Source organism: Castor canadensis, chromosome 11 (genome assembly GCF_047511655.1).
Source record: "Castor canadensis chromosome 11, mCasCan1.hap1v2, whole genome shotgun sequence".
Classification (NCBI taxonomy): domain Eukaryota; kingdom Metazoa; phylum Chordata; class Mammalia; order Rodentia; family Castoridae; genus Castor; species Castor canadensis.
In genome coordinates this window covers 109,491,204-109,519,200 of record NC_133396.1, presented here as the reverse complement: position 1 = coordinate 109,519,200, position 27,997 = coordinate 109,491,204, and the positions used below count along the sequence as shown (strand labels likewise).

General features: G+C 45.2%; 1 protein-coding gene and 1 pseudogene across 5 annotated transcripts; one reads left to right on the top strand and one right to left on the bottom strand.

Moving 5' to 3' along the window:
- The first annotated feature begins 35 nt into the window (after positions 1–35).
- Positions 36–27,678, top strand: Cgn (cingulin). 5 transcript variants are annotated; one of them, XM_074048112.1, is made up of 21 exons: positions 36–172; positions 6,712–7,593; positions 8,537–8,637; positions 8,778–8,847; positions 8,967–9,056; positions 10,747–10,874; positions 11,861–11,993; positions 12,860–13,072; positions 13,481–13,629; positions 13,873–14,005; positions 19,571–19,780; positions 20,116–20,322; positions 20,747–21,004; positions 21,936–22,106; positions 22,782–22,943; positions 24,069–24,158; positions 24,632–24,715; positions 24,800–24,918; positions 25,255–25,363; positions 25,730–25,893; positions 26,170–27,678. In XM_074048112.1, exons 2-21 carry the CDS (start codon positions 6,727–6,729, stop codon positions 26,309–26,311), a joined length of 3,600 nt encoding a protein of 1,199 aa, XP_073904213.1. In that variant the 5' UTR covers positions 36–172; positions 6,712–6,726; the 3' UTR covers positions 26,312–27,678. The 5 variants fall into 5 exon arrangements, with proteins under 5 accessions (XP_073904213.1, XP_073904215.1, XP_073904214.1 ...); XM_074048114.1 differs by lacking the exon at positions 36–172 and adding an exon at positions 1,166–1,296 and having other exon boundaries at positions 8,991–9,056; XM_074048113.1 differs by lacking the exon at positions 36–172 and adding an exon at positions 1,166–1,296 and having other exon boundaries at positions 11,861–11,981.
- LOC109681175 (large ribosomal subunit protein eL21-like) lies at positions 16,223–16,704 on the bottom strand (annotated as a pseudogene).
- Positions 27,679–27,997: the final 319 nt, after the last annotated feature.

The window sequence follows — 27,997 nt, the reverse complement described above, 5'->3', positions numbered from 1 at the left end:
CCCTCCAGGGCCCACACCCAGCTTCTGAAGGCTGGGGGAGGGGAGAGGGAAATGAGTTCCAGCAAACACCTGGAACTTCGGGCTGTATTGAAGATTCCTCTTCAAACCTAAATAGATCACAACAAATATTTATTGAACAAATAAACGAGAGAAATATCCAGAGCTCAGCAAGGTAAGCTAAGTCAACCTCTTTTTTAAAAAAAAACATATCTCAACAGTTAACAGTGGAAACCACCTTTAATGTTGTTTAACTGCAGCTGGTATTAGCAGAGTGCCTGTAGTTTGCAGAGCACCCCGGATTCTACTCTTTGAACTTGGATCAGTATTTCTACTTTTGAAAGGCCGACTTTCAAGAAAGGTGGATTTAAGGTCTGGGTTGAGTCCCCTTCCACTTAGAACTAAGGTCATTCCGCTGTATGTCAATTTACATCCCCGGTTTCCATCCATTCATTCAAATAATGTTTATTAATTGCCTAATATGTGCTGGTCCTTGCAGGCGTTTGGGATGATGCGGACAAAATGAGAGAAACAGGATCCTTGTCTTAGTGTTGCTTATAGTAGGATAGGGGACAAAACGATGAAAGTGATTTTTGAAAATAACGTAAGCTAGTGATAAATTTCACAAAGAGATGTCAGGCTGGAAAATGAGTATAGAGGCCAGGAGATTGGGAAAGAGAACTCTAGATTGGGGTTCTGATTCTGTTTGGGAAAAGGGAGATGAGCAGAGCTTCAGGAGGCGCTGACATGGGGGACAAAGTGGCAAAACAGTATTATGATTTATGCGGAGGTAGATGAAAGGCACAAAGGGCTCTGGCTGAAGATTCCTGTTGAAAAAATCGGCGGTAGAAGGCTCTTTCACTGCAGAACCGAGAAGATGCTCGGGCGGCCCGGCTACCCGAGCTCAAGTTGGGGGAAGCCACTGGCTGCCAACCACTACGCCCCCAAAATGGCCTCCTATGCCCCTCGTCGCCCCACCCCAGCGCTTCATAGCCGGCCGGCCCACGTGATCCGGCCGCCCCTCCCGCCCACCCGGCTCGCGACCCCAGGTCTGGGTCTCTGCGGCGGTGGCCCCGCCCCTCGAGGAAAACGGACCAATCGAAGGAGGGGTGAGGCGGGGCAGGTGGTGACGTCCATTGTGGGTGGAGCCCCAGAGGGGAGTAACAGGTTGGTGGGAGGGGGAGAAAGGAGGGATCGCGAAGGGACAGAGGGGGAGGGCCCGGGAGCCGCGCGTGCAGCTCTGCCAGAGCCGGAGCCCGAGCCCGGAGCCCCGAGGGCGAGCCCGGGAGCCTGATTGGGGTGAGTGAACTGGGCGGGGGCAAGGGCACCTGAGAGGCAAGGGCGACCTCAGGTGTATCTGTGAGGGGCGGGAGTTGAGGCGATGTGAGATACCCCTCTCCTGGATACAGGTGCTGATTTGGAGAGACGGGAGGTCAGGGTGGGGGTGACAGAACTAAGAGCTGGCCCCTACTTTCTGAGGTACTAGAGGTAGGTGGCTGTCAAGGTGCCAGGCGTGAGGCACTTGAGGGTAAGGCTGTTCCCAGCTCATGAAGGCGTTTCAGCGCCAGTGTATCTCTGGAGGTCAGACGTCAGCCCTAGGGGCAGAATTTCTCTTGGAGACTGGGGTGTGAGGGGAAGGAGTTAGTCCCAGTTGGGCAAAGGGAACTGCTTTCTGAGATTCAGAGACTTACAGGGAGGGTATCAGCAGGTGACGTTTTCTTGAAGTGCTTTCCCCTTGCTGCCGGTCCTAACTGGCCATTGACATCTCCTTTCCGGTGTGGGGTCTTTTTTTCTCTGACCACGCACTTACAAGGTGAAGGCAGTTGTCAGTAAGAGACTCTAAAGTGAAGGGCAGGACAAGAGGACACCCTCATGTCTTTGCTAGGTGTGAAACCATTTAAGGCTTTCAGTTTCTGTCTTCCTTTGCTTTTATGCCAGGGAGAATTTTTCCAGAGAGAGAGAGAGAAAGAGAAAAAATATCTATGGGCCCACAAAATATCTAGAAATACTTATTTCTCATTAATCCTCTTTTCCTGGGGCCGATATCAAACCCTTCCTCCAAGCACACATGTGTTTTCTTTGGTTCTAACTGAGAGCCATAGGCTGAGGTTTGGATGGCCAACCAATTTTCTTGATGTCTCCCAGAATCCTCATCACACTCCTTGAAACCCCACTAGGCATCCTTGACTCCTGATTCATGATGGCTGTCAGACTGGCAGTAGGCACGAGTGGTGCAGGAAATAGGTGGAACTCCCAAGAAGACCAAAAGAGTAGGGGAATTACACCTCCAAATTCTCAGGCCAGATGAGAGGTGCACATGGGGGCCCAGATAAGACTTCTGAGGCAAATTTCCTTGCCTTAGGCAGCTAAGGAACCAGAGCCAACCTTAGCTTGGCCCCTTTGATGCCCTGCCTGAGTACAGTTGTTTTAATTAGGAAATAATTAGCAACCGCTATGTTTGCAGACAAGCTGCCTACGCGTGCCACTGCACCTCTTCTTTCATCCTGGATATTTGGGAGTAGGGGTCTGGCTCTGGGGGCCAGCTAATCCAGAGATTTGCCTGACTTTAAGAGGATTCTGGCTTCCTGTGGTTTCTAGACTGGACTGCATGCCATTATCCTTGTGGGAGGGATGGGGGTAGGGCTGCTACTCCACGTGCCAAGGAGGGGAGAACTAAGGCCAGGGAGGTGGCCAAGGTAGGGTAAGTGTGGGATCAGGAATGTAACTTTGGGAACTAGAGAGGGAGTGGCAGAGGGAGACAAAGTCTTCCTGTCACACACTGGCCTGTCACTCACCAGGTTCTTTGTGCATCTGCTCCTCCTGTCTGTTCCCACCTTCTGCCTCCTCCTTCAGAGCCTTGGTTTTAGCATCCAGACTGGACAGAGCTCCTGTTGATGGTATTGCCCCTCTGCCCACTCTGGTGTGAAATCTCTGGTCTGCTTTGCAAGTTGCCAGTGTAGTCTCCCTGGCCCTCCCCTTCCCTTTGCCTCTCAAACCAGTCCAGCCAGTTTATAGGGGCCCAGTTCTTCATTGTGTTTTTTCCCCAACTGGCCAAGCAGCTCCAGCTTGCTCTCAGGTTTCTGCTTTTTCAGTGGACCTAGCCAGGAGTCCATTTGGGGGGGTTCTATTTGAACCTACAGTGAACCTTCTTATCTCTATAGCTTTATGAAAAAAGGGAGCCAAGTGATCAAGGTCACTGAGCTGTCCTTTTCTATTTTGACCATTTGCTTTCCTTGTTACCACCAAGGGGGTTCTAATCTCTTCCTTTAGTTCTCCCCTTTTCTAAATGTACCAGTTATTTAACATGTAGCATATTGCCTGGCCCTCTGTGTATCAGTCCTTCCTCTGCACATCGAAACCACCCCACCCCCACTTCCTGCCAGAAGTCCAGGGGCCCTGTCACTCCTACTTGGAAGCCAGATGCATATGGCTGGGCCAGAGGTGACGGAATTGGGGCAGGGCAGGCTAATGAATAACTCAGGGAGAAGTGGCTGTCTGGTACAGGTGTAGTGTTCCCTCCCCCTCCACTCAGGCAGCAATAGCAGAGGCAGACAGATGAAGCTTAAATTGACTTGTATCCTGGTCTCTTCCCAGAATACAGTTGGTGAGAAGAGCCCTGGGCATGTGCCAGGGGAGAGAAAAGCAGGGTCGGGCATCTGGTGCCAGTGCCCAGGCCCTGATCATTGTTTACCTGCCTCTGGACTTATGCAAGGCCTTGTAGCTGCCCTGCTTCCTTGGCCCCGCCTCACTGTCCTCTGTAACTGAGGCGGGTAGGTTTCGCGTTTTTCCCTGTTGAATCATTTAGAGGCTTGTTTTCTTACCCACCCCAATGATCCCTCAGACCTCCTGGCCCCTGACCCACATGTGGTGGGACAGAAGGGGATTGAGGTTGGGGAGTCATTGGGACCTGGGTAGCACTTGATAACACCTCTGCACAACTTGGCACACTCACCCTGGGGACTATGTACTGTGTAGGGCCTAGGTACGAACTCCCTGACTTGGATCTGGAAGATCCGTAAAGGTATTGACAAGACAACTGTATTATGAATAAATCATTTGCCTTCTGAGAGCTGGCAATCTAGGCACATCTGGTTCTAAGATCACAGCTGCATAGGGCTAGAAGTCCAGAGCAAGAAGTCTTGTTATGAGGGCAAGAGTCATGCTGTAGGGATCTATGGACAGATCTTCCCGTTGCTATGTGAGGTTGCCTTGGTTCAGATTAGTAAATACTTATTCATGTCTTCCATGTGCCAGGCACAGGGTCAGCTGAGAGCCATGGTCTTTGCCCTCTAGGAACTTACAGTTAGGAGACAGAAAACAATCACTCCCATGAATATATAAAGACAAACCTACTGAGGGATGATGGTAACCCATGGCATGGATCTGACCTATTGTGAGGAAGGGTGTCAGGGAAGATGTCTCTGAGGAAGCAATATCTAAAGGAGTAGTTATGTGTAAAAGGTAACGTTTGTTTGTTTGTTTTAGGTGGTACTGGATGCACTTGCAAAACAGGCGCTCTATTGCTTGAGCCACACCTCCAGTTCTGTTGTCAGATTTGTTTGTTTGGTTTTTTTTTTGGGTTGTATTGGGGTTTGAACTCAGGGTCTTATGCTTGCTAGGCAAGCGCTCCTACCAGTTGAGCCACTCTGCCAGCCCTGTTGTCAAATTTGTGACAGGGCTTTTATGTTTAATATCATTTCTCCATTTTTTTGAAAAGTAGAACTTAAGTATAATAATTTTAAGAATAAAACTTGATAATTTGTTTACAGTTGTGTACTTAGTGTAATTAATTACCTTGTGAAACATCATTATACCCATTCTACTGATGAGGAAATGCAACAGTAATTATGCTTTGCTCAAGTTATATGAAGAATGGAACTAGAATTTTCCAAGTCTAGTCCGTTGCATTTTTTGCTGAGGGTGGTTTGGAGAACTACTTTACATCTTTCTGTCACAAACCTTTTAAAATTCTGTGGTAAAAGTTTGTGTGGGCTGTGTCCTGGGGGAGATGTATTACTTTTACAAATTTCTCAAATCCAGGCCCAGGGCCTGGATTCCCAATAAAGGGCCCCAAAGAAAAGAATGGGGTTTCTTTTTTCTGAGGGGAAGGGCTGGGAATGCTAAGAATGTTCTTCCTCAGAGTCCCTTTCTCTCTTCAAACCCTTTTTTACCTGCAACTCCACCTCTCCTATTCCATCCCCGCTCTTCTCTACTCATTCTGGTTTCCTGGCTTCCTAGAGCTTCTACAACCCCTAAAAGGAAACTTGCCAAGTTCCCTTGGCCCAGAACTCCACAGGGAAGTTGAGTTGGGCATGTTTGTTTTTCTATCTGGTAAGTTAGAGGCTCTTCCTCCAGTTTGGTGCTGGGCTCTAGTGAAGAGTAGCAGTACAGGTGAGGAAGTTGGAATTTTTATTTGCTCAAAACAGAACCTCTCCCTCAATTTCTAGTGCCAGAACATACCTGGAACACATTCCATTTGTTGACTCTAAGCTTGGGCAATGTGGAGCAAGGAGCTGGCCTGTAGATGGCTGGAACTGGCCCTTAAATGGAAAAAATCCTACCTGTTCTGAGGCCTCTTGTGTTGGCACACATAAAACCTTATTTAAATCTCTTAGCTCTTTCCTTCCCTTCCCTCCCCTCTCCTCTCCCTTCCGCGCCCCCCCCCCCCCTTTTCCTCTCTCTTTTTCTTTTCTTTTTTTGGTGGGACTGGGGTTTAAACTCCTGGCTTGCACTTCCTTCCTCCCTCATCCCCTCCCTCTCCCTCCCTCATTCCCTCCCTCTCTCCTTCCCTCCTTTCCTCCCTTTTTTCCTTTCTCTTTTCAGAGGGATCAAACTCTAGGTCTTGCACATGGTAAGCAAGTGAGGTACCACTGAGTTATACCCCCAGCCCTAAATCTTTTTTTTTGAATAAGTAATACAGATACATGGTCCCAAATTCAAAAGGTGCAGAAAGATACACAGTAGAAAGCTCTTCCCTTCTGTTCTCTCAGAGAACAGGAATTTATCCCTGTCCCTAGCCCTCAGTTCCTCTGCTCTAGAGACATTAGTGCTGTTAGTTTGAGTATCTTCCCAAAAATGGGATCACACATTTTGTGTTCTTCTATATTTTATTTATTTTTTATTTTTATTATTTTTTTTATATTTTAAATGAGCTCTGGGATCAGAGGCCCCATTTTCTCCAGAGGTATCTGGTAGGCAGGCTTTGGAGTCTGCCTTCACTTGGGGGAGGCACTTGGTGATATGAGTATTATATGTATGAAAATCAAGTGAAATCTTTAAAAACTCTTAAAGACTTGATCCTCAGGGTTGTATAGAGGAAATGGAGGGTCAGTGGGTCTCAAAGTGTACTATTTGTTTGTTGTCCTCATTTCCCTCCTCTTCCCACCCCAGTTGAACCAAGGGCTTTGCACATGCTAGGCAAGTACTCTACTACTGAGTTACATTCCCAACTCTTCAAAGTGTGCTTTCTGGGGCCCACAGTGTCATCATCATCTAACTTGGTCAGAAATGAAAATTTGCAAGTCCCTCTCCAGACCTTCTGAACCAGAAACTGGAGATAGGGTCCCATATCCCATTTCTGTTGAATTCTATGAGAATTACTGTTCTATGTAGAAGAAATTGACAAGGCAATCAGCCTCACTAAAGGTGGTCAGGTGGAGGTTTCTGGTTTTTTTATTTCAAGTCCCTCAGCTAACTCTCTCCTTCATCTTCTAGGATCTCCCCTCCCCCATGGAACAGTCATCCAGCATGACTGAGCCTCGGGGCCCTGTAGACCATGGAGTTCAGATTCGCTTCATCTCAGAGCAAGAGAGTGCCACAGAGATGGGCACCCTACGTCGTGGTGGGCGACGCCCCGCTAAGGATGCAAGAGCCAACACCTATGGGGTTGCTGTGCGTGTGCAAGGCATTGCTGGGCAGCCCTTTGTGGTGCTTAACAGTGGAGAGAAAGGGAGTGACTCCTTTGGGGTCCAAATCAAAGGGGCCAACAACCGAGGAGCCCCGGGAACTCTGAGCTCTGATTCAGAACTCCCTGACAATCCTTACTCTCAGGTCAAGGGATTTCCTGCCTCCTCACAGGGTAGCACATCTGATGAGGAGCCTGGAGCCCGCTGGAATGGAAGACTACTCCGTTCCCAGTCGCAGGCCTCACTGGCAGGACCTGCCTCTATGGGTCCCAGCAACAGGAGTACTAGCTTGCTGGAGCTAGCCCCACAAGAGACTTCTCCAGGAAGCACCATTGACACTGCTCCCTTGTCTTCAGTGGACTCACTCATCAACAAGTTTGACAATCAAGTTAAGGGCCAGGTCCGGGGCCGGACTGGTCGCCGCACACGGACACTGCCCCATGAACAGCGCAAGCGGAGCCAGAGCCTGGATAGCCGGCCCCAACGGGATACCCTGGAGGAACAGGAGCATCAGTCTGCCAATCACTGGACCTCTAGCACGAAGTATGACAACTATGTGGAAAGTTCAAAGCAGCCACCTCAGAGCCAGAGCCCTCTCAGTGGCTTTAGCCGTTCCCGTCAGACTCAGGACTGGGTCCTTCAGAGTTTTGAAGAGCCACGGGAGAGAGCTCAGGATCCAACCATGCTGCAGGTCAGATCCAATTCCTTCCTTCATCAGCCCTGATCTACCAGCCCTGGGACTCCCAGTACTGGGGTTTGAACTCAGGCACTTAGTAGGCAGGTGCTCTATTGCTTAAGCCATGCCTTCAGCCCTACCCTACCCTGGGACTCATTAATTCAAATAACACAGGGCAGAAAGTCTCCACCTTTTGTTTTCCATTTTATCCATTGAACAGATGATATTCACAAACATAAGGCACTTCCATGGATAGACCAAGCTATGAAATTGATATTTACAAGCACAGAATTACTTGTCATTGCCCTAGCCATTAACCATGCCTCGGTTGCCAGCAAATGCTAACTTGCTAGGTGTGCAACTTTCCTAAGGCAGGCTTAGCGCTCTTGCCCAAATTCCACATGTTTCTCTCTCACTCAGGAATGCAGATAAGTGGGGGAGCAACTTTACTGTCCGTCAAACATATCCATTCTAGTACCTCGACTGTCATTAGTAACAAATTATTTATGATGTAGCTCACAGCTGGTTGAAATTGGCTTATTGAGGAAAGTTCTCATTTGCAGCAATAGCATAGAGGTATACCCTGCTTGGACCTCTCCCTGACCTATTGCTCAGGCCTCAGCAGCAGTGTTCATCATGCTTGAAAAAGGCATCGTCTCCCAGCTGCCATCTCTACCCCATTGGAACCACATACCACATACATACTTCTGCCTAATCTTATTTCTTTTTCTTTTTTGCACTACTGGGGTTTGAACTCAGGGCATCACACTTGCTAGGCAAGCACTCTACCACTTGAGCCACACCCCCAGCCTTTTTAGATAGAGTCTCATACTTTTGCTTGGGCTATCCTCAGACCTGGATCTCCTACCTCTGTCTCATGAGGAGCTGGGATTATAGGCATGCGCCATCACATCCAGTTCACTATTTTGTTTGTTTGTTTTGTTTTGTTTTATTGTAGTTCAAATCAACTCCAGACCTTCTCCGAGATCAACAAGAGGCTGCCCCACCAGGCAGTGTGGACCATGTGAAGGCTACCATCTATGGCATCCTAAGGGAGGGGTGAGTGGGGCCTACCCAACCCTGGAGGTATAGATCTCCCTTCTTTTCCATCTAATTTCATTTCCCACCTTCCTTGCTTTTCCCCTTTGCTTACCTATTACCTGTCCTCTGCTTACTCTTGTCTGCCTTTTGTCCTTCAGAAGCTCAGAAAGCGAAGCTTCTGTGAGGAAGAAGGTTAGTTTGGTGCTGGAGCAGATGCAACCTCTGATGGTGAGTAACCTTCCCTGGGTGGGAGCAAGGGTGAGGTGTTAGGTCCTTGGGGACATCCAAGGATATGGATGTGAATTCACCTCCCATCCCCCTTTCTTGTCCTCTCATTTCTATGACAGATGGTTTCTCCTGTTTCTACTAAGGCAGGGCAGGATGAGCTCACCCGAAAAGTGGAGGAACTACAGAAAAGTCTGGATGAAGAGGTGAAGGTGAGGAGAAGTTAGTGTTGTGGGAGGGATGAGGCCATAGGGAAAACACCTTGGCCTGGAGATGGGCTAGGCTTGCTCTTCCAAGGAATGGGATAAGTACTGTTGTGTCTTGTGAGATAAGAAACAAGATTGAACTAGTGTCACCAAAGACTTTTGGGTTTCTCTGGAACTTAGGTAAGCAGAGCACACTAGGAATCTAACTATTTTCCACTCCATTTCCTTTGGGAGATCTCTTCCTGGCTCTGCCACTTATTGGCTATGTAAAGCTTAAGAGAATTACGTTCTCTGTGCCTCAAGTCTTTTCATCATCAGAATGATAGTAATAATAATACTGTCACTTATTAATTTTTGTAGTAAGTACTATTCTGAGTTAATATGTAATTGTTATAGTGACCCTATAAAGTCAGCATTCTGGACCCTTCTCTGGTGAGAAAACTGAAGATCACAGAGGTTAAGTGAATTACCTGTGATAGTGAGTTGTGGAGGAGTGAAAAAAATTCAGGTTTCTTCTAAAACCTATGTGCCCCTTTGTAAAATGCTGCTTTTATTTCATAGTATTACCTTGTATGCAGTTGGTGTTGAATAAGTGTTGGATTGTAATTCCTTTGTTTCCGGGAAAGCAGTGCAATGTAATGGTTAAGTGCTAGGGTGTGCAAGCCCAATGGGTTTAAATCTTGGAACCATTACTTGTTGGCTGTGTAATTGACCTTGGACAAGTTCTTTAAGTGTTCTAAATCTTTCTTTCCTTAACTGTGGTGATAATAATACTGTTATTTATTATTTATAATAATTTATTATTTATTCCTGTGAAACAAATTACTCCCAAAACTTAACAGCGTAAAAATGAGAATTCCCCAGTGTCTTAGCACCAACAATCTGGGTTCAGTTTAGCTGGGTAATTCTGACTTAGGTCTGTCAGTGGAGGTTTGGACTAGGGCTGTCAATATTAGAAGACTTGATTAGGTTTGGAGGATCTGCTTCTGAAATGGTTTATTCAAAGGATCATTGATTGGAAGCCACAGTTCATGACTATACAGATCACTTCATAGAGTTGCTTAAATGTTCTCACAGTATGGTGGCCTCCTTTCCTCAGAATGAATAAGTGATGCAAAAGAAAAAGTAAGGAAGAAGCTGCAATGTTTTTTTATGACCTAACCTCAGAATTTACATGTTTCTCTCTCATTTTTCTATTTGTGAGGAAGGAATCCCTAGGTCTAGCCCATACCTAACTGGAGCATAGTCAGGTTTCATCTTTTCTTTTTCTTCTTTTTTTTTTTTTTTTTTTGTGGTACTAGGGATTGAACTCAGGGCTTTCACCTTGAGCCACTCCACCAGCCCAATTTTTTTTTTTTGTGGTAGGGTTTTTCGAGATAGGGTTTTGCTGGCTTTGAATTGTGATCCTCCTGATCCCCGCCTCCTGAGTAGCTAGGATTACAGGCATGAGCCACTGGCGCCCAGACAGGTTTTGTCTTTGAAAGGAATGTCAATAAATTTCTGGACATATTTTAAATCATCCCACATACCTAGGCTTATTACAAGGATTAAATTGAGATAAGCTATGCATAAGGTCCTCAGTATACTGTCTGTCATATAATGTCATATAATGAATGAGAATGTATGTTAGACATTCTCATTGTGCTGAATCTTTTTGAGAATCTTTCTCTGCTCTTCACCTGCTTTTCTTTTCCAGAAGCGGCAGAAGCTAGAGCCTTCTCGGGTTGGGTTGGAGCGGCAGCTGGAGGAGAAGGCAGAAGAGTGCAACCGATTACAGGAGCTGCTGGAGAGGAGGAAGGGGGAGGCCCAGCAGAGCACCAAAGAGTGAATACAGCTAATAGCACATGTGGGGCTGTTTGGGTGCCTGGTTGGATCAAGAGGTCATCCCTCCCAGGGTTGAAGGAGACAGAGAAATCTCCAGAAGCTGAAAGGGGAAGGAATGGTTTGAACATAGGGCTTTACCTTCTCTATCTCTATCAGTAATGTAATAGTGCATGATTTGGAGTTAGACTACCTGGGTTTGTCTGTGTCTCAGGTTTTTAACCTGTAAAATAGGCTTAAAAATATTACCTGCCTAGCCAGGCACCAGTGGCTCATGCCTGTAATTCTAGCTACTCAGGAGGCAGAGATCAGGAGGATCACACAGTTTGAAGCCAGCCCTGGCAAATAGTTCACAAGACCCTATCTTGAAAACCCTATCACAAAAATTGAGCTGGTGGAGTGGATCAAGGTAAAGGCCCTGAGTTTAAGCCCCAGTACCACAAAAAAAAAAAAAAAAAAAAGAAAAAAAAATTACCTACCTTACAGGTTTATTGTGAGGATTTTTTCACAATGCTGTGTGCTGTACAGGCACTGGTGTAGGCTCCTGAGGTACATCTGAGGGCCATGCAGATGAAAGGCCCTGCTCTCCAGAAGCATAGTTTCTAGTGACAGAGGACAGTAAGCCTAGTTTGTAAACATAGTATGTAAGTAAATTTATAACACATGAGAAGGTGGTGAATAGAGAAGATTAAGGCAGATCAGGAGTATCATGTTATAGGGAGCAAGTTGCAGTATTAAATAAGATAGTCAGGGAAACCCTCTTTTAAGATTTAAATAGGGGATGGAGGTATAGGTCAGTGGTAGAGTGCTTGTCTAATGTGGGTAAGGCCCTGGATTCTATCTCTAGTACAGCAAAAACAAACAAAAAACCTACAAAACAACAAAAAAGCAATTTGAACAAACACTTAAGGAAGTTTAAATGAATTAATATATGGGAAGTGTTTAGCAAACTGTCTGACAGAGTGCTCAATAATGCTATCAATTACTAGGCTTCAGAACATGAAGCTCCTCCTGGACCAGGGTGAAAGGTTACGGCATGGACTGGAGACCCAGGTGAAGGAGCTGCAGCACAAGCTGAAACAGGGCCAGGGTGCTGAGCCTGCTAAGGAGGTACTCCTGAAGGTAGGGAGTGGGGTTTTGTAACCCAGCCTTAGTTTCCTTTTAGCTGGAGCGTCCTCAAGTCTGCTTATCCACGTTTCCCCTAAAGTATGGAAAGCAGGTAACTTATCATGGGTACTCGTTAGTGTGCTTTCAGGCAGACTCAAAGGTGGGGTGAGGCTACAGCCCAGAATAATAGGTTTCCTTTATACTAACTAGGCATTTTAGCGGGCAGAGGGTACCTGGTACCATGCCTAACACAAGGTGCTCAATAATCTTTTTTTTTTTTGGTGGTATTGGTATTTGAACTCAGGGCCTCACATTTGCTAGGCAGGAGCTCTTACAGCTTGAGCCACTCACCAGATTTTTTTTTTTTTCTTTTTCTTTGAGATATAGTGTCTCATAAACTATTTGCCTGGGACTGGCTCTAAACCGAGATCCTCCTGATCTCTGCCTCCTCAGTAGCTAGGACTACAGACATGAGCCACCATGCCTAGCTCTCAATAAGTTTTTTTGTGTGTGTGTGTGGTACTGTGCTTAAACTCAGGACTCACATCTTGAGCCATTCCACCTGCCCTTTTTTGTGAAGGGTTTTTTTTGAGATAGGGTCTCTTGAACTATTTGCCTGGGCTGGCTTCAAACCACGATCCTCCTGAGCTCTGCCTCCTGAGTAGCTAGGATTACAGGTGTGAGCCACTGGTGCCTGGCTCAATAAGTATTTTTTGACTAGGACTGGCAGATTAACTGTTAGAGTGCCTGCCTAGCAAGCATGAGGCTCTGAGTTTAAGCCCCAGTACTGCCAATTTTTTTTTAACTAAATGGATGAATTAATTAACAGACAATGAATCTTGATATGTTCACCCCTGTATTTCCACCTTCCCTTTCCCTAGGACCTGTTAGAGACCCGGGAACTTCTGGAAGAGGTCTTAGAAGGAAAACAAAGAGTAGAGGAACAGTTGAGGCTTCGAGAGCGGGAGTTGACAGCTCTGAAGGGGGCCCTGAAGGAGGAGGTGGCCTCCCGTGACCAGGAGGTGGAGCATGTCCGTCAGCAGTACCAGCGAGACACAGAGCAGCTTCGCCGAAGCATGCAGGACGTGACCCAGGCACGTAACAAGAGCAGGGGCTGTGAGAGAAAGGGACTGCTGAGGAATGGGTCTGCCTTAGGATCATATATTTTTGGACTTTTCCTCTAGGAACTCTCCCTAGAGGACACTTGTGAGATGTAGTGATAAGCTTGGCCAGGAAACCTATAAGTACAGAGGGAGGGAGCATAAGCCACAAGTACTTTAAGGATGTGTGACCAAAGTTCTATAGGGAAATAACTGGGGGAGGCTTCCTGCAGATGACAGAGGTGGGCTGTGACTTGCTAGCATTATATCAGGTACTACCAGGGTATTGGGGTGTAGCCAGCATGGTGCCCTCTAAACTTGAGCCTCCCCTCTTGCACACTTCCATTTTGCCTTGAAGTGAGCCTGCCTGAGTCTCCTGGTGCTCATCTCTCCCTTCCCTAGGACCATGCAGTGCTGGAGGCTGAGAGGCAAAAGATGTCAGTCCTAGTGCGGGAGCTGCAGAGAGAGCTAGAGGAGACCTCAGAGGAGACAGGGCATTGGCAGACCATGTTCCAGAAGAACAAGGAGGAGCTGAGAGCCACTAAGCAGGAGTAAGGACCTTGTGCCTCTTCGGGGTACTTACTCATAAGTCTTGTATCCTGCCTTTCTACCATGCAGTGCTTTTACTCTCCCATTTCCCAAACTGTCCTTCTCTATGTCCGTCTTCCTCCTTTACAGTGGGTGCCCAGTACATTGGTCTCCAGGGAGCTGGTTTTCATTGCCCTACAAACCTCTTCTAGGCAGGAGGCCTGACCCTGTTCCTTTTTCCCTTTATTTCACCTTGCATGTCTCAGACTCCTGCAGCTGCGGATGGAGAAGGAGGAGATGGAAGAGGAGCTTGGGGAGAAGATGGACATCATGCAGAGGGACTTAGAGCAGGCCCGAGCCAGTGCTAGAGATATTCACCAGGTTGAGCAGCTCAAGAAGGTACTTGGGAGTTGGGGAGCAGAATGGCAGGTTGGGATGATGGGCACCTACCTCTTATCCACAGGTCCTCAACACTAGCAGGGCTGTCTCCATGTGCTCGGTTTTCAGACCTTATCCTCTAGCTCAGTTTTCTTTCTTTCTAGCACAGCCGGGCTGGTTTCCTCATTGGTGATAAAGGTTTGTAATGGAAAAGGCTCTCAGCGGCCAGGTTGGCCTATAGCCAGAGGCTGCTGACTGACTCCCAAGAGACTTCATGGGTAGCAGCATTTAGGTGGATTTGTGAAACTCCAGGGTCATTTTTGCAAGCTCAGAAATTTAATTTGGTCAGCATAGCAAAAGCTGCTCTTTGGGGGGAATTGATTAACTATATGATGAAACAGATGTTTATGATTAGAATGTCCATTTATTAATTTACAATGAGAAATACAATCACATGGACTGGAATGCTTGTGTTGGCATGGCCAGCTGACCTACATGGGAAGCCAAATTGTAATCTGAAGGCTTTTCAGAGAGTATACAATCTGGAAATGGGGAATGAAAGGATCCTGGTGTTTAAAGTGTCCATCTCCCCAGCCTTGCTGGTGGGCAGTAACACTGAGAGTATGCAGTCACTTTGGTATTTTTTTTTTTTTGGCAGTATTGGGGTTTGGACTCAGGGCTTTATGCTTGCTAGGCAAGTACTCTACTACTTGAGCCATGCCTCCAGCCCTCTTTTTTTTTTTTTTTTTTTTTAAAGTCAGTCCCCTTCACAGCTGGACACCGGTGGCTCACTCCTGTAAACCTAGCTACTCAGGAGGCAGAGATCAGGAGGCTTGCAGTTTAAAACCAACCCCAGGCAAATAGTTGGCAAGACCATATCTAGAAAAAAACCCATCACAAAGAAAAGACTGGTGGAGTGGCTGAAGGTGTAGGCCTTGAGTTCAAACCCCAGTACCACAACAAACAACACAAAACAAAACAAACAAACCCCTTTTAATTATGCATGGGTAATATTTTGTAAAAATGTCACAAATAATAAGGTCATAAAATTGAAGTGAACCACCAATAATTTCTTCATATTCTTGGTGTTTTAAGAAGACAACTAATTGTTTTTGGATGGCTTAGGTAACTTAGAAAATCTTTTCATTAGTTATAGGAAACTGGCATGGCTTCCTGAAGATCCTTTTGGCTTTACAGTTCATTGATTTGCTATCTTAGACATGTAGTAGGTGCTCAGTTTACAAGTATTAGTTAATCAATGCTTGTTTATTACATTTCTACTATAAAACTGCCTAATCACAATTAAAATAATTACATTTTTAAATGAGTAAAGAAACAGCTATACATGATTGTTTTCAAGATAAATAAAAACCTGAGATTATATGAAATATTTGGTGGAGGAAAACATAAATGTTAACCAAACATACTTTGGTCATTATTGTGCTATTTTATGAAACTTAAAATTCTGTTTTCCAGAAAAACTCTCAAAACAATGGTGAAGTTAAAATTACTCTTTTTGTTTTGTTTTTTTATTTTATTTTATTTTATTTTAAAATTTTATTCATATTAAAATTACTCTTAAATTTTAATTGTTTTTTGTTGAGACAGAGTTTTGTGCTATGTAATTCAGGTTGGCCTAAAACTCGAGTGCTGGGATTATAGGTGTATATCACAATGTCAGGTTCTTGTTTCGGTTTTCAACAGGGGCTTGTGTAGCCCAGGCTGGTCTGAAACTAGAGCTTCTCCTGCCTCGGCCTCATGAGTGCTGTAACCACAGGTGTGCATTACCATGCCTGTCTTACTTAGTAATTTGTTTTGGTGGTACTGGGGTTTAAACTCAAGGGCCTACACCTTGAGCCACTTCACCAGCGCTCCCCGTTTTTTTGTGATGGAGTTTTTCAAGATAGGGTCTTGTGAACTATTTGCCTGGGTCGGCTTTGAACCAAGATCCTCCTGATCTCTGCCTCCTGAGTAGTTAGGATTATAAGCATGAGCCACAGGTATACCCAGCACAGTATGTTGTTTTGAAATTAACAAATATCAAGGATCATCTGAAGTCTGTTCACTATCTTAGCTGACACAATGAACTTGGACAATCCTCTGAAACAATCTCAGGTGACTTAATATTTTGTGTAAAATCAAAAACAGTAAGTAGTGTTTCATCTATCTCAAATAATAAGTATATTTCTTTTTTGTTTGTTTGTTTACTGTCCAGAGTCTTTTATTTTTTGACATCCTTTATGCCATAAATTCATAGGGAATAGGGTCCAGCAGCTCAGGCTTCTTTCCAGTGGTTCTCACAAAGTGTGCTTGTCTGGGTGGAGCAGGCTGACGCTTCAGCTGAACCCAGGTTCCTTTCTCATTGGCTTCTTTCTTTGTTTGATCATTTTCCTTCATGCGTTTCAGGAAGCTGTCTTAGCTCTTAGAGTGCTTACTGTGCTCAGTACACACACTAATTCTCTTGGCAAGAATCTTGCCCTTAACTCGCTAGTTCGTAACAATGCCAACGGCATGCTGGGTAACACTGACTCTTCTTCCAGTTTTCCCATGGTAACATTTGTGGGGCATTCATTTTTGAACAGTACCATTCTCTTGATATCTACAATATCATCCTTCTTGTACATTCACATGTATGTGGCTAAACGAACAATTCCATGTTTCCTAAAAGGACTAGAAAACATACATCGGGTTCTTCTCCTCTTTCCCTTTGTGTTCGTCATTTTGGCAAGTTACTGGAAGATGGCAGTTCTGGCTGAAAGGCTAATAAGTGTATTTCTATCAACTGGTTAATCAATAAACAAAATATTCATTAGGAAAACAGAGTAGCCAAGTCCAACTTAAACCATACCATGTGTTATATTTCTTTTTTTCTTGTTTTAGGTGTTGTGCTGAGTGGGGATACATTATGGCATCCACAAAAAATATTTCTTTTTTTTTTTTTTTTTTTTTTTTTTGGTGGTACTGGGGTTTAAGCTCAGGGCCTTGTGCTTTCTGGGCATGCACTCTATAAATGAACCACATCTCCACCCTTTTGTTTTTGTTATTTTTTTGAATAGTGTCTTGCCAGGCCTCCTGGCTTGGGATTCTATTTATGTGCATAGCTGGGGTGACAGGTGTGTGCCACTGTACCCAGCTTTTATTAGTTGAGATGGAAGTCTCACAAACTTTTTGCTCAGACTGGCCTGTAAACTCAGGGATACAGGCATGAGCTACTGCTCCTGGCTTACCATTTATCTTCATAATTAGTTTTGTTAGTGTTTTACATTGTGAACTCACTACATGTGACATAACCCTTCAGCCTAATTATGATTATTTCTGAACTTCAAAAACAACTAATAGCTTAAAGAGAACCAGAACTCAAAATTTTTAAAGAATACTCATTCCATCTTTTCATAATATTCACAAACAAGAAACAGATCATATATTCATAAATAAGTGAATAAACTGTGAGTTATTTACACAAGGAACTACAACTACTCAGTAATAAAAAGAATTACTGATACATACAACAACATGGATGAATCTCAAAACATACAGAGTGAAAGAAACCAGAAATAAAATAGTGCAAGCTGTATGATTCCATTTATATGAACTTCTAGAACAGGCAAAACTTCTGTAGGGTGGTGGAAATCAGAATAGTAGCTGCTGTTACAGATGGGGGGTTAGCATTGAAAAGGAAGGGACATGAGGGAACTTTCTATGGTGATGGAAATACATTCTATCTTTTTTTTTTTTTTTTGTGGTACTGGGGCTTGAACTCAGGGCCTTCACCTTGAACTACTCCACCAGCCCTTTTTGTGAAGGGTTTTTGCAAGATAGGGTCTTGTGAACTATTTGCTCCGGCTAGCTTTGAACCATGATCTTCCTGATCTCTGCCTCTTGAGTAGCTAGGATTACAAGTGTGAGCACCAGCGCCTGGCCAATACATTCTGTCTTGATGTAGGTATATATTTATCAAAACTGATGGAATGGAATTCTACACTTAAGGCTTGTGATTTCAGTGTCATAAATAAAGCTTTGGGTTGGGGATGTAGCATATGGTAGAGTGCTTGCCTAGCATCTGCAGGGTCCTGGGTTTGATCCCCAGAGCTAATAAAACAAAAACTAAGATTCAGTTTAAAAAAATAATGGCAGTCTTCCTAAAGTATCTTAAAAATTTTTTAAAGGTTTTTTTGTTTGTTTTTGGTGGTTCTGAGGTTTGAACTTAGGACTTTGTGCTTGCTAGGGAAGCACTTTATCACTTGAGCCACACTCCCCAGCCCTGAAGTATCTTAAATTTAAAAAAATGTGATTGAAGAAATAAAAACAACACTCAATTGAGAACCTTGGGCAGCCAATGTTCTAACCCTAACCCTAACATGGCTGTGTTTAATGAAAAGAAGGGGAGAATTCTGGGGTATAAACTTAAACTCAGTGGTAGAGAATATGCTTAATATGTAGAAGGCCATGGCAGAGCTCATATTTTAATTTTCTTTTTAAAAGAAATTAAAGTTGTACCAGTATCGTGTAACATTTTTGTTTTCTGTATATTTTTTTAGGCAACCATTCTTATTTTAGCCATATGTTCATCTACTCTTCGTTTACATAATAGCCTTTTTTTTTTTTTGATGGTACTGGGATTTGAACTCAGAGCTTCTCGTTTGCCAGACAGACACTCTACTGCTTGAGCCACACCTTCAGCCCTACATAATAGGTCCCACCTCATCAGTGGTTGAACTTGGGGTCTTGTGCTTGCTAGGCAGGCATTCTACCACCTGAGCCACACTGCTGCCCCCCCCCCCCCCCCACATAATAGTTTTTGTTTTTGTTTTTGACAGTACTGGGGTTTGAATTCTAGGCCTTAAGCTTGCCAGGCAGGTGCTCTGCTGCCCGAGCTATTCCACCAGTCTCATATAATAGTTTTTAGCGGTTATATTTCATGTACTATGAAACTTCTCCTTTGAGAGTGTATAATTCTGTGGTTTTTGATATATTTACTAAGTTATGAAACCATTACCACTATTTAGTTACAAAATATTTTAATCATCTCAAATAGACACCCTATGACTATTAACAGTCATAGTCTTCCCTCACCCTCCAACCACTAATCAACTTTCTGTCTCTCTCTGGATTTGCCTATTCTGGGTATTTTGTATAATTGTAGTTCTACAATAAGTGGTTTTCATTTCTTACTTCTTTCACCTGGTGTAAAGTTTTCAAGTTTTAACCATTCGGTAGCAAGTATCTTCATTCCTTTTTATGTATGAATAATATTCTACTTTGTGACTGTACCACATTTTGTCCATTCATCAATTTATGGACATTTGGATCACCTCTACATTTGGCCTGTAATGAATAATGCTGCTAGGAATATCCACAAACATGTTTTGTATGAGTTAATGTATTTTTAGTTCTTTTGATGAAGAGTGCAATTGCTGGGTCATGTGTTAAGTTTATGTACAACTTTTTGTGAAACTGCCAAATTGTTTTCCAAAGTGGCCGCTTCGTTTATGTTCCCTCACACAACGTGTGCGAGTTTCTGTTTCTTTACCTTCTGAAGAACCCTTAGTCTGGCTGTGTCTCCTCAACCTTTTCCTTTCCTTCTAGGAGCTGCACCGGACACAGGAGGAACTTAAGGAGCTACAGGCAGAGCAGCAGAGCCAGGAGGTGGCTGGGCGACACCGCGACCGGGAGTTAGAGAAGCAGCTGGCAGTTCTGAGGGTTGAGGCTGATCGAGGCCGAGAGCTGGAAGAGCAGAACCTCCAGCTACAAAAAACTATTCAGCAACTGAGACAGGACTGTGAAGAGGCTTCCAAGGCAAGGGGAGTGGGCCCAGGACTTAGGAGGTGGAGGCTGAGGGGTCTGGAGGGCTGAGAAGCCAGAGGGCATGGAAAGTTACCTATGATGGGTATGTACCAACCAGCTATGGCCTTAGGTGTGTGATGAAAAGCAGGATTTGGCAGGGGAGGCACCCACTGCATCTGTATAAGGGTGGGATTCTCAGGGAAGCCCCTTGTTGGGGCCACTTCTCTTTAAGCCTGGCTCTGGTCTGGTGGGCTCTCCATGGGCCCTCAGTGGGTCAGCTTTGCTGGGCATGTGTGTTCAGTGATCCAAGCCCCATGGTCTGAGCCACTGCTCCCAACTGCCCGCAGGCCAAGCTGGCAGCTGAGAAGGAGGCCGCAGTGCTGGGGCAGCGGCGGGCAGCAGTGGAGACCACACTTCGGGAGACCCAGGAGGAGAATGATGAATTCCGCCGACGCATCATGGGTCTGGAGCAGCAACTGAAAGAAGCTCGAGGCCTGGCGGAGGGTGGGGAAGTGGTGGAGGCACGACTTCGGGACAAGGTGCAGCGACTGGAGGTCAGTGCTTTTGTCCATAGTGTCGGCTTCCTCATGGTCCTCTCTATGCTCAGCCCTGGCCAAATAGTCCCTTGGTAAATACTCAGCCGTCAGCTTTAGTTGGCTGGTAGTGTGCTTCTTTTTTGCCTTCCCAAATCCTCTGTTAACTTTGGGTTTATTTCCTGGAATATACTTTAGTGTGAATGTTTCAGACTTTGCACTGGTATTCTTGTCTCCCATCTCCCACCTTTTGCTTGCTCTCTGTGTCTTGATTTTTTTTGCTGGTTCCCCTGAGCCTGTTTTCATGGCCTGCTTTATTCATAAATACCTTCCTTCCTCCCCCCCACCTCCCATCTATCCACCTGCAAATACCTTGAGACAAAGCTTTGCCTCTTCCTAGTCCAAACCTTCCCCCCACCCCCCACCCACTTCTCCCCTTTCCTAGGCAGAGAAACAGCAGCTAGAGGAGGCACTAAATGCAGCTCAGGAAGAGGAGGGGAGCCTGGTATCAGCCAAGCGGGCACTGGAGATCCAGCTGGACGAGGCCCAGCGTGGGCTGACACGCCTGGGGCACGAGCAGCAAGCACTGAACCGTGCCCTAGAGGAGGAGGGAAAGCAGCGAGAGGTACTCCGGCGCAGCAAGGCAGAGTTGGAGGAACAGAAGCATTTGCTGGACAGGACTGTGGACAGACTCAACAAGGAGGTGGGAACAGGAGGCCTGGGTCCTCAGTAAAAGGCCCAGCTCATACAGAAGCTTGCCTGGGGGATGGATTTGGGGTGGGTCAGGATGGTTTGCTTTCCTCATGTATAGAGTTGGGAAGGCCAAGGTCTAATCTTTCAAAATGGTGTCCTTATCTCCCCTCTGTGTTTTTGCTCTTCCCCCCATATTTTGTTCTTTATGGTCCTCATTTTTAGAGAATATTTCCTAGGATTCTGCTTTAGAAGTCTATAAGACCTAAACAAAAGAATCTTACTTAGTAGAGTTTTAAGCTGGGGGAAGAGGGACAAGGAAATCGCTTTTTGCTGGCAAGGTTCTGCTCTCAGTCTGTTACTTTATAAAACAAGACCAAACACCTAACATATCAGTTCGAAAGTACACATTTTGTCATTTGTCAATTTTGAAAAACAGTACACATTTTATCATCTCTGAAATTGGACTTCAGTTCATTTGGCAGAATTTTCTTTCTTTGTGGTACATCTTATCATCATTGACATCTTGGGTTTGCTGAAATATGGCCATCAAAGGTTTACTTTGTATTATGCACTATTGTAGTACTTTATGTAATTAACATAATTCTCACAACTGATACTGTTATTATCTCATCTGTGATGGGGAACTGAGACCCAGAGAGGTTATGTAACTTGCCTTTGCCTTTGGGTCACTAGTATGTGGTAGAGCCAGGATTTGAGGCCAAACATCTAAGAACCATACTAAGAACCTACGCCCAGGAAAAAAACAGGAGAGGGCCGCTTGGCAAGAAGAATGCTCTTGGGATATCGGCCTGGAGAAGGGACAGAACATCTGTTAAAGGGCTGCAGCACAGTGTTTGCCTAGCATGCGTAAGGCTCTGGGTTCGATTCCCAGGACTGAAAAAAAAAAGGTTTAGTGATGAAAACTTTTCTCTGCATTTTAGCTGGAGCAGATTGCGGATGACTCCAAGCAAGCCCTGCAGCAGCTCCAGACCCAGCTGGAGGATTACAAGGAAAAGGCCCGGAGGGAAGTGGCAGATGCCCAGCGCCAGGCCAAGGATTGGGCCAGTGAGGCAGAGAAGAACTCTGGGGGGCTGAGCCGGCTTCAGGATGAGGTAGGAGCCTCCATGGTAGGAGGATGAGAACCATCTGTTGTTCTTGAATTTGAAGGTATCTATGTCTTAAATGAACCTGTGGCCTGGGGTCCTGGGGCTCAGGCTTAAGTACAGTGACTTGCAGTGACATCCTGAGGTGGAGAGGGTAGAGGGAGTCATCCATTCTAGGTACAGACAACAGGGCATGCATCGTCTATAGAGTAGTGGCTTTCAAACTCTGCTGTATATTAGACTCATTTGGAGATATTTGAAACAATCCCAATGCCCAAACTGTCCCATATTACTTAGATCATAATCTCTAGTAGAGATCAGTATATTTAAAAGCCCAGGTAGACAGGCACAGTGGCACACACCTGTAGATCCAACTACTTGGGTGGCTGAGGCAGGAGAATCCCTTGAGCCCAAAAGTTCAACAACAGCCCAGGGTGACAAAAGCCTAGGGCTACCCTGTCTCAACTGCAATCCCATTCCCCAAAGTAAACCTCAAGTGATTCCATTTGTATAGAAAGTTTTAAGATAATAAAGGAAATGGACTAAAAGACAGTCTGCTGTTTAGTGTCATCACTATGCACTGGCATTTCTAAAGAATGTCAGTGATAAATATTTCTCCCCTCAGAATGCTCCCACCGCTCAGCCCCACCTTCATGCTATTCTTCATGTTTTCCTTTGGCCTAGATTCAGAGACTACGACAGGCCCTGCAGGCAGCCCAGGCTGAGCGGGACACAGCCTGGCTGGATAAAGAGCTGTTGACCCAGAGACTACAGGGACTGGAGCAAGAGGCAGAGAACAAGAAGCGCTCCCAAGATGACAGGACTCGGCAATTGAAGAGCCTGGAGGTAGGGACATTGGGGGGTGGATCCTGGACCATAGTGCAGGTGGGATTACTGTGGGGAAAGGTGCCAGGGTACTCTAAGCCTCTTTCTGTACTAGAGATTAAAACTAGCAGCCACAGCTGATGGGTTTTGCTGGGCTACAGTGTTTTAAGCAACTTTAAATTAAATGCCAATGTTGAGAAATGAATAGATGCCACATAAAAATGTGGATTTCTGTCTTTTGTATCTGGAAAATGTTAATACTGACCTTCTAAACCTGAGTTCTGCATGGCAACAGTTGACTGGAGCCTTGTAGTGGCAGTGGGTTCTGCCCTTGATAGTGAACAGTGGCCTTCAATTTGCTGTGTTTAAGAATAATAATGATAATAGTAGTAACAAATATTGTATTGTGTGCCAGGCACTTAAGACTCCTTTCATCCTCAGCATATCTCTGTCAGGTAGTTTATGTATTATTTTTATTTATTATTTATTTTTTATTAACTTATTATTGTACTGGGGGTACACTGTGACATTTACAAAAGTGTTTACAATATATCTCAGTTAAACTTACCCCTTCCATCATTCTTTTTTATTTCCCCCAGGTAGATAGTCTTATTTTGTCCATTTTACAGATGAGGAAAATTGAAGCAGAGAGTGATTAAATAACTTGCCTTTGAGTCTATTGCTAGGAAGTGGTAGATCTGATTTTCAAACCCAGGTAGTCTGGCCCAAGTCCATACTCTTAGCCTCTACATGGTATTGCCTGGCTCAAATTTACTCCCTCAGTCTATACTTTGATGCTTCCATTCTGAGTCTTTCCATCTTGATTTTGGCCTAGGTACTTGAGTTTCTCTCTGTTTTCTCATTAGGGAAATAGTTCTCCAATGAGGAATTGATTCCTGGGTTTGCCTTCCTGCTATGACCAGAGCTTGTCCCACCCCCTCTCCTGATGCCACATCTGGTCAGCAGAGGGCACTAGCTCCATGGTGGCTCTGGGCAGGGACAGACAGGGAATACAAGGTTCCTGGCACATACAAGAGCAAAAAGTCTGTTGAGGCCGGAGTTTGAGAGGGCTCTGGTCTGAGTTTAGCCTTACACTGTCCAGCACTTGGTGCAGGGCAGAATTAACCTTTTGTTTTTCTGCAATAGGAAAAGGTCTCACATCTAGAAGCAGAGTTAGATGAAGAAAAGAACACTGTGGAGCTGTTAACAGACCGGGTGAATCGTGGCCGGGACCAGGTGACCCTTCTTTGCCCCTCATCATATCTACCCAGGACTATGTAGCCTCTGGGCCCTCTCAAAAGCTGTTCTATCCCCTCATCTTTCATAATCTGGAGAGTTCTGGCTGCAGAATCTTTGTGTGGCTGAGTCTCTTTCGGGGTCTTGTCTGCTTTGGGAACGGTTGGCAGATTCCCTCAGAAAGAAGCCAAGAATTTGAGTGGAGGAAGAATTCTTCGTGGCCCAAAGTACTCTGATCTGAGCCAGGGCTGCTTTGGTTAAGAAGGGATGTTAGTTACTATGGAACTAAGGAAGCCCTATTTCAGTTTTCTGGCTCCTTCCATTTTAATAGATAGTGATTTCTTAGTTGCCTAGGCATTTTTTGGGATTCGAGGTTCAGAGAGCATCCTCCTGGGCTCTGCCCCACTTGGCTCAGTTTGCTGGTTCATTCTTAGCCCTCCCCAAGTCTAGTTCTTCTCACCCATTCCCACTAGGTGGATCAACTGAGGACAGAGCTTATGCAGGAGAGGTCTGCTCGGCAGGACTTGGAGTGTGACAAAATCTCCTTGGAGAGACAGGTGAAAGAAAGGAGACTTTGGGGGATAAGCCTGGGTAGAAGACCTAATGGGGTTTTAACCTTGGAGGCTTCCCATTTTTCACAGAACAAGGACTTGAAGACCCGATTGGCCAGCTCAGAAGGCTTCCAGAAGCCCAGTGCCAGCCTCTCTCAGCTTGAGTCCCAGAATCAGTTGTTACAAGAAAGGCTACAAGCTGAAGAGAGGTGACATGAACCTGTCCTTCTTCCCTCCCTCACTTCCATCCCTCTGTCTGGGTTTTTCTCCTGTGGGCCTTCCTCCATCTTCTACCTTAGATCTAGCCAACTTGGCTTTATCTTCAGGGAGCCCCTTTTCTCCTGGTTCAGAGCAGACAGAGTTACAGAAATTCTGAGATGTGAAAGACCTCTATCTCCCTTTTTCTTTGGATCTTCCCTGGATGCTTCCCAGTCAATTGGTGGGGCTCAAGACGGAGAAAAGTTCTCAGAGTCAGTAAGGGGCCAAGTAAAGATTCGCTTAGAAATTGCAGCAGCCATAGACATCTGTCTTCCTCAACCTGTTAGGGAGAAGTCAGTTTTGCAGTCCACCAACCGAAAACTGGAGCGAAGAGTTAAAGAGCTGTCAATCCAAATTGATGATGAGCGGCAGCATGTCAATGACCAGAAAGACCAGGTGAGGACATGACACCGTAGAGCCAAGCAGTCATGAGGCAAGTATATATTATGCATTTGCTTGAATGCCAAGGAAGGCCTCTATCTCCCATAGGTCTTCCAAACTTAGAACTTCCTCATATAAGGACAGAGAGATTAGATTGAAAAGACTAGACTAATCATAGTTAGCCTATGTATTGAGTGCTCGTTTCTCTTTCTAAATGTTATATGTATATTAATTCATTTAATCCCTAAAATAACTAGGGAATTTACCCACGGTCACACCATTTTTTAGGGGCAATTATCCTTTGTTGGGATTGTTACAGGGGAAGTCTCAGGCCATGGTAGTAGTTGCTTTTCTAATATGGGGACTTGGTAACCTTCTTAGCTAAGTCTGAGAGTGAAGGCTTTGAAGCGGCAGGTGGATGAAGCAGAAGAGGAAATTGAGCGTCTGGATGGCCTGAGGAAGAAGGCGCAGCGTGAGCTGGAGGAGCAGCATGAGATCAATGAACAGCTCCAGGCCCGGATCAAATCCCTGGAAAAGGACTCTTGGTATGAGCTTCCTCTCTGCACCCTGCTCTGAAGGGGCAATAGTTGGATAAAGAGGATAAGGAGGAGAATCTCCAAGATGGGAATGTGTGGTCACTTATTCCTGGCTGGAAGCCAGTAGAATTATTTCTTACTATCTCAGCCTCTATCTCCCTAGATCTCTGATTAGTGGGGGATGTTGTGAGTAGCTTTAGGCCTTCAAAGAATTAATCTCTTAGTGTGAAAGGGTGGCTGTCTCAATCTATTCCCCATTCCTTACTAGTATTCTCTCTGACTCAGGCGCAAAGCTTCCCGCTCAGCTGCTGAGTCGGCCCTCAAGCATGAGGGGCTGAGTTCTGATGAGGAATTTGACAGTGTTTACGACCCCTCATCCATCGCATCATTGCTTACGGAGAGCAACCTGCAGACCAGCTCCTGTTAGTTCATGCTCTTCAAAGATCCAGAAACAGACTTGAAGCCTATCCCAGCCATCCCTGCTCTGCCTTACTCTGCCCTGCCTGCCTTGGATTCTTTTTTCCTGTGGGGGACCCAGTTATTCAGACCTAAGCAAGGGAGGGATCTGGGTGATGGAGATGAAAAAGACCTGAGCAATAAGCTGGTGGGTAGACTTGGCTACCCACTAGAGGAGTGGGTATGCTGAGCCCTTCCTGTTAATGCCGACCCTTCCTTTATTTTTCTTACAGTGGAAGAATGATGAGCATATAGACTGAGGGAACTGAGAAGGATAGGAAAGGATAGAAATTGCCATGTATATAAAGCTTTATTTCTTTATCCCTTAACCCTACAGCTCAGGGAAATACCCGATGCTATTTGCTTCTGGATTCCTGCAACCTGTTTTCCTTCCACCCTGGAGCAGGGTGAGGGAAACATTACGGGTAATGGACACGCAGGCGTGGCTCTACCCATTTATCAGATGCTTCTGTTTGCACAGTCATTGGTCCACGTGGTAGTCCTTATACCTGTTTAATTCTTATATTTTTGTCTTCTCCAAGCCAGCAGGTCCAGGGGATTCTGCATCCTCATCCTTCACTATTCCTACCTTGCTTCTTTCCTCTCAGTGCCTTAGCCTAGCCAGGGTTAGGAGATAAGGTTTCTCTTCTTGCCTTTTATACCTGCACACTCATACCTCTCCAAAAACCAGCCTTCTCCAAACTGGGGCCCTTAGCCTATCCTGCTTTCCCAGTAACTGGTCCAGAAACTTACTGGCCAGTGAGTCCTGGGAGAGGGCCTTTGGTAGGGCTATTATAAAGTGTTGGGGGTCTGGTTCTGCTCAGGGTTTCCATCCTTTGCTCTCTCCCTCTGTGAACCTGGATGTTTATAAGGTGGTTACACCTGGGAATCCTGACAACTGTTAGATAAGTTCCAAAAGCAAAGGAGTCAATCCCTGTGGCCTTCCTGTGGCTTCTCTGACCAGATGTGCTCATGAAACCAAGAGACCCTCACTTTCTCAGAACTGGGCCCTGATTCAGGGATTTGCCTGGGGTAAGAAGCTGACTTGGTAGAGATGGGAAGATGCAATGGAGAATGTATTCTTCCTTTGGCTTTTGGGGAGTGCCAAGCCCCAGTTGGGAGGAGGTATGATTCACCTCTTATTTCCAAAGCAAGTGCTGTAGGAAGCCTACAGAAGAAGGCTGTTCTAAAAAAAAAAAAAAAAAAGGCTGTTCTCACCAATGATTTGTAATTTCATGATTAAAAAATTCCTGTATTCTACTAATCAGATTTTTTCTCCCATGCAATTCAGCCCTGGTTTTATTTTAAATTACATATTAAAATTATATCTATATTGAAGTCCTTGTCCTTTTTTTCCTGGCTTATTTTGGAGGTCCAAGTTTTAGGAAGAAATCATTTTAAATATACAGCTTGAAGGCTTCACCTCATTTGTCAGAGGTCTCTATAGAAATCAGAATGGGTGTAGGGAAACTGCATTGTGTTTATAGCAGCTCCATTCTCTCCTGAACAACCTCTGGGAATGGCAAAGCCATTCAATGGTGAGAGGGAAACAGACCCAAACTGGATATCCCCAGCATTTACCTCCCAGGCATAGAGATTTGCATCCATTTCTAACTGACAGGAGACACAATCCCTACCTGGGAGGTAGGGAAGTTTC

What these genes read in the sequence shown, in the direction of transcription:
- Cgn (XM_074048112.1), top strand. Translation starts at nt 6,727, where the DNA reads ATGGAACAGTCATCCAGCATGACTGAGCCTCGGGGCCCTGTAGACCAT. An exon ending in TGGACAGACTCAACAAGGAG is followed by an intron (nt 21,005 to 21,935) that starts GTGGGAACAGGA and finishes TCTGCATTTTAG; the next exon opens with CTGGAGCAGATTGCGGATGA. An exon ending in GGCAATTGAAGAGCCTGGAG is followed by an intron (nt 22,944 to 24,068) that starts GTAGGGACATTG and finishes TTTCTGCAATAG; the next exon opens with GAAAAGGTCTCACATCTAGA.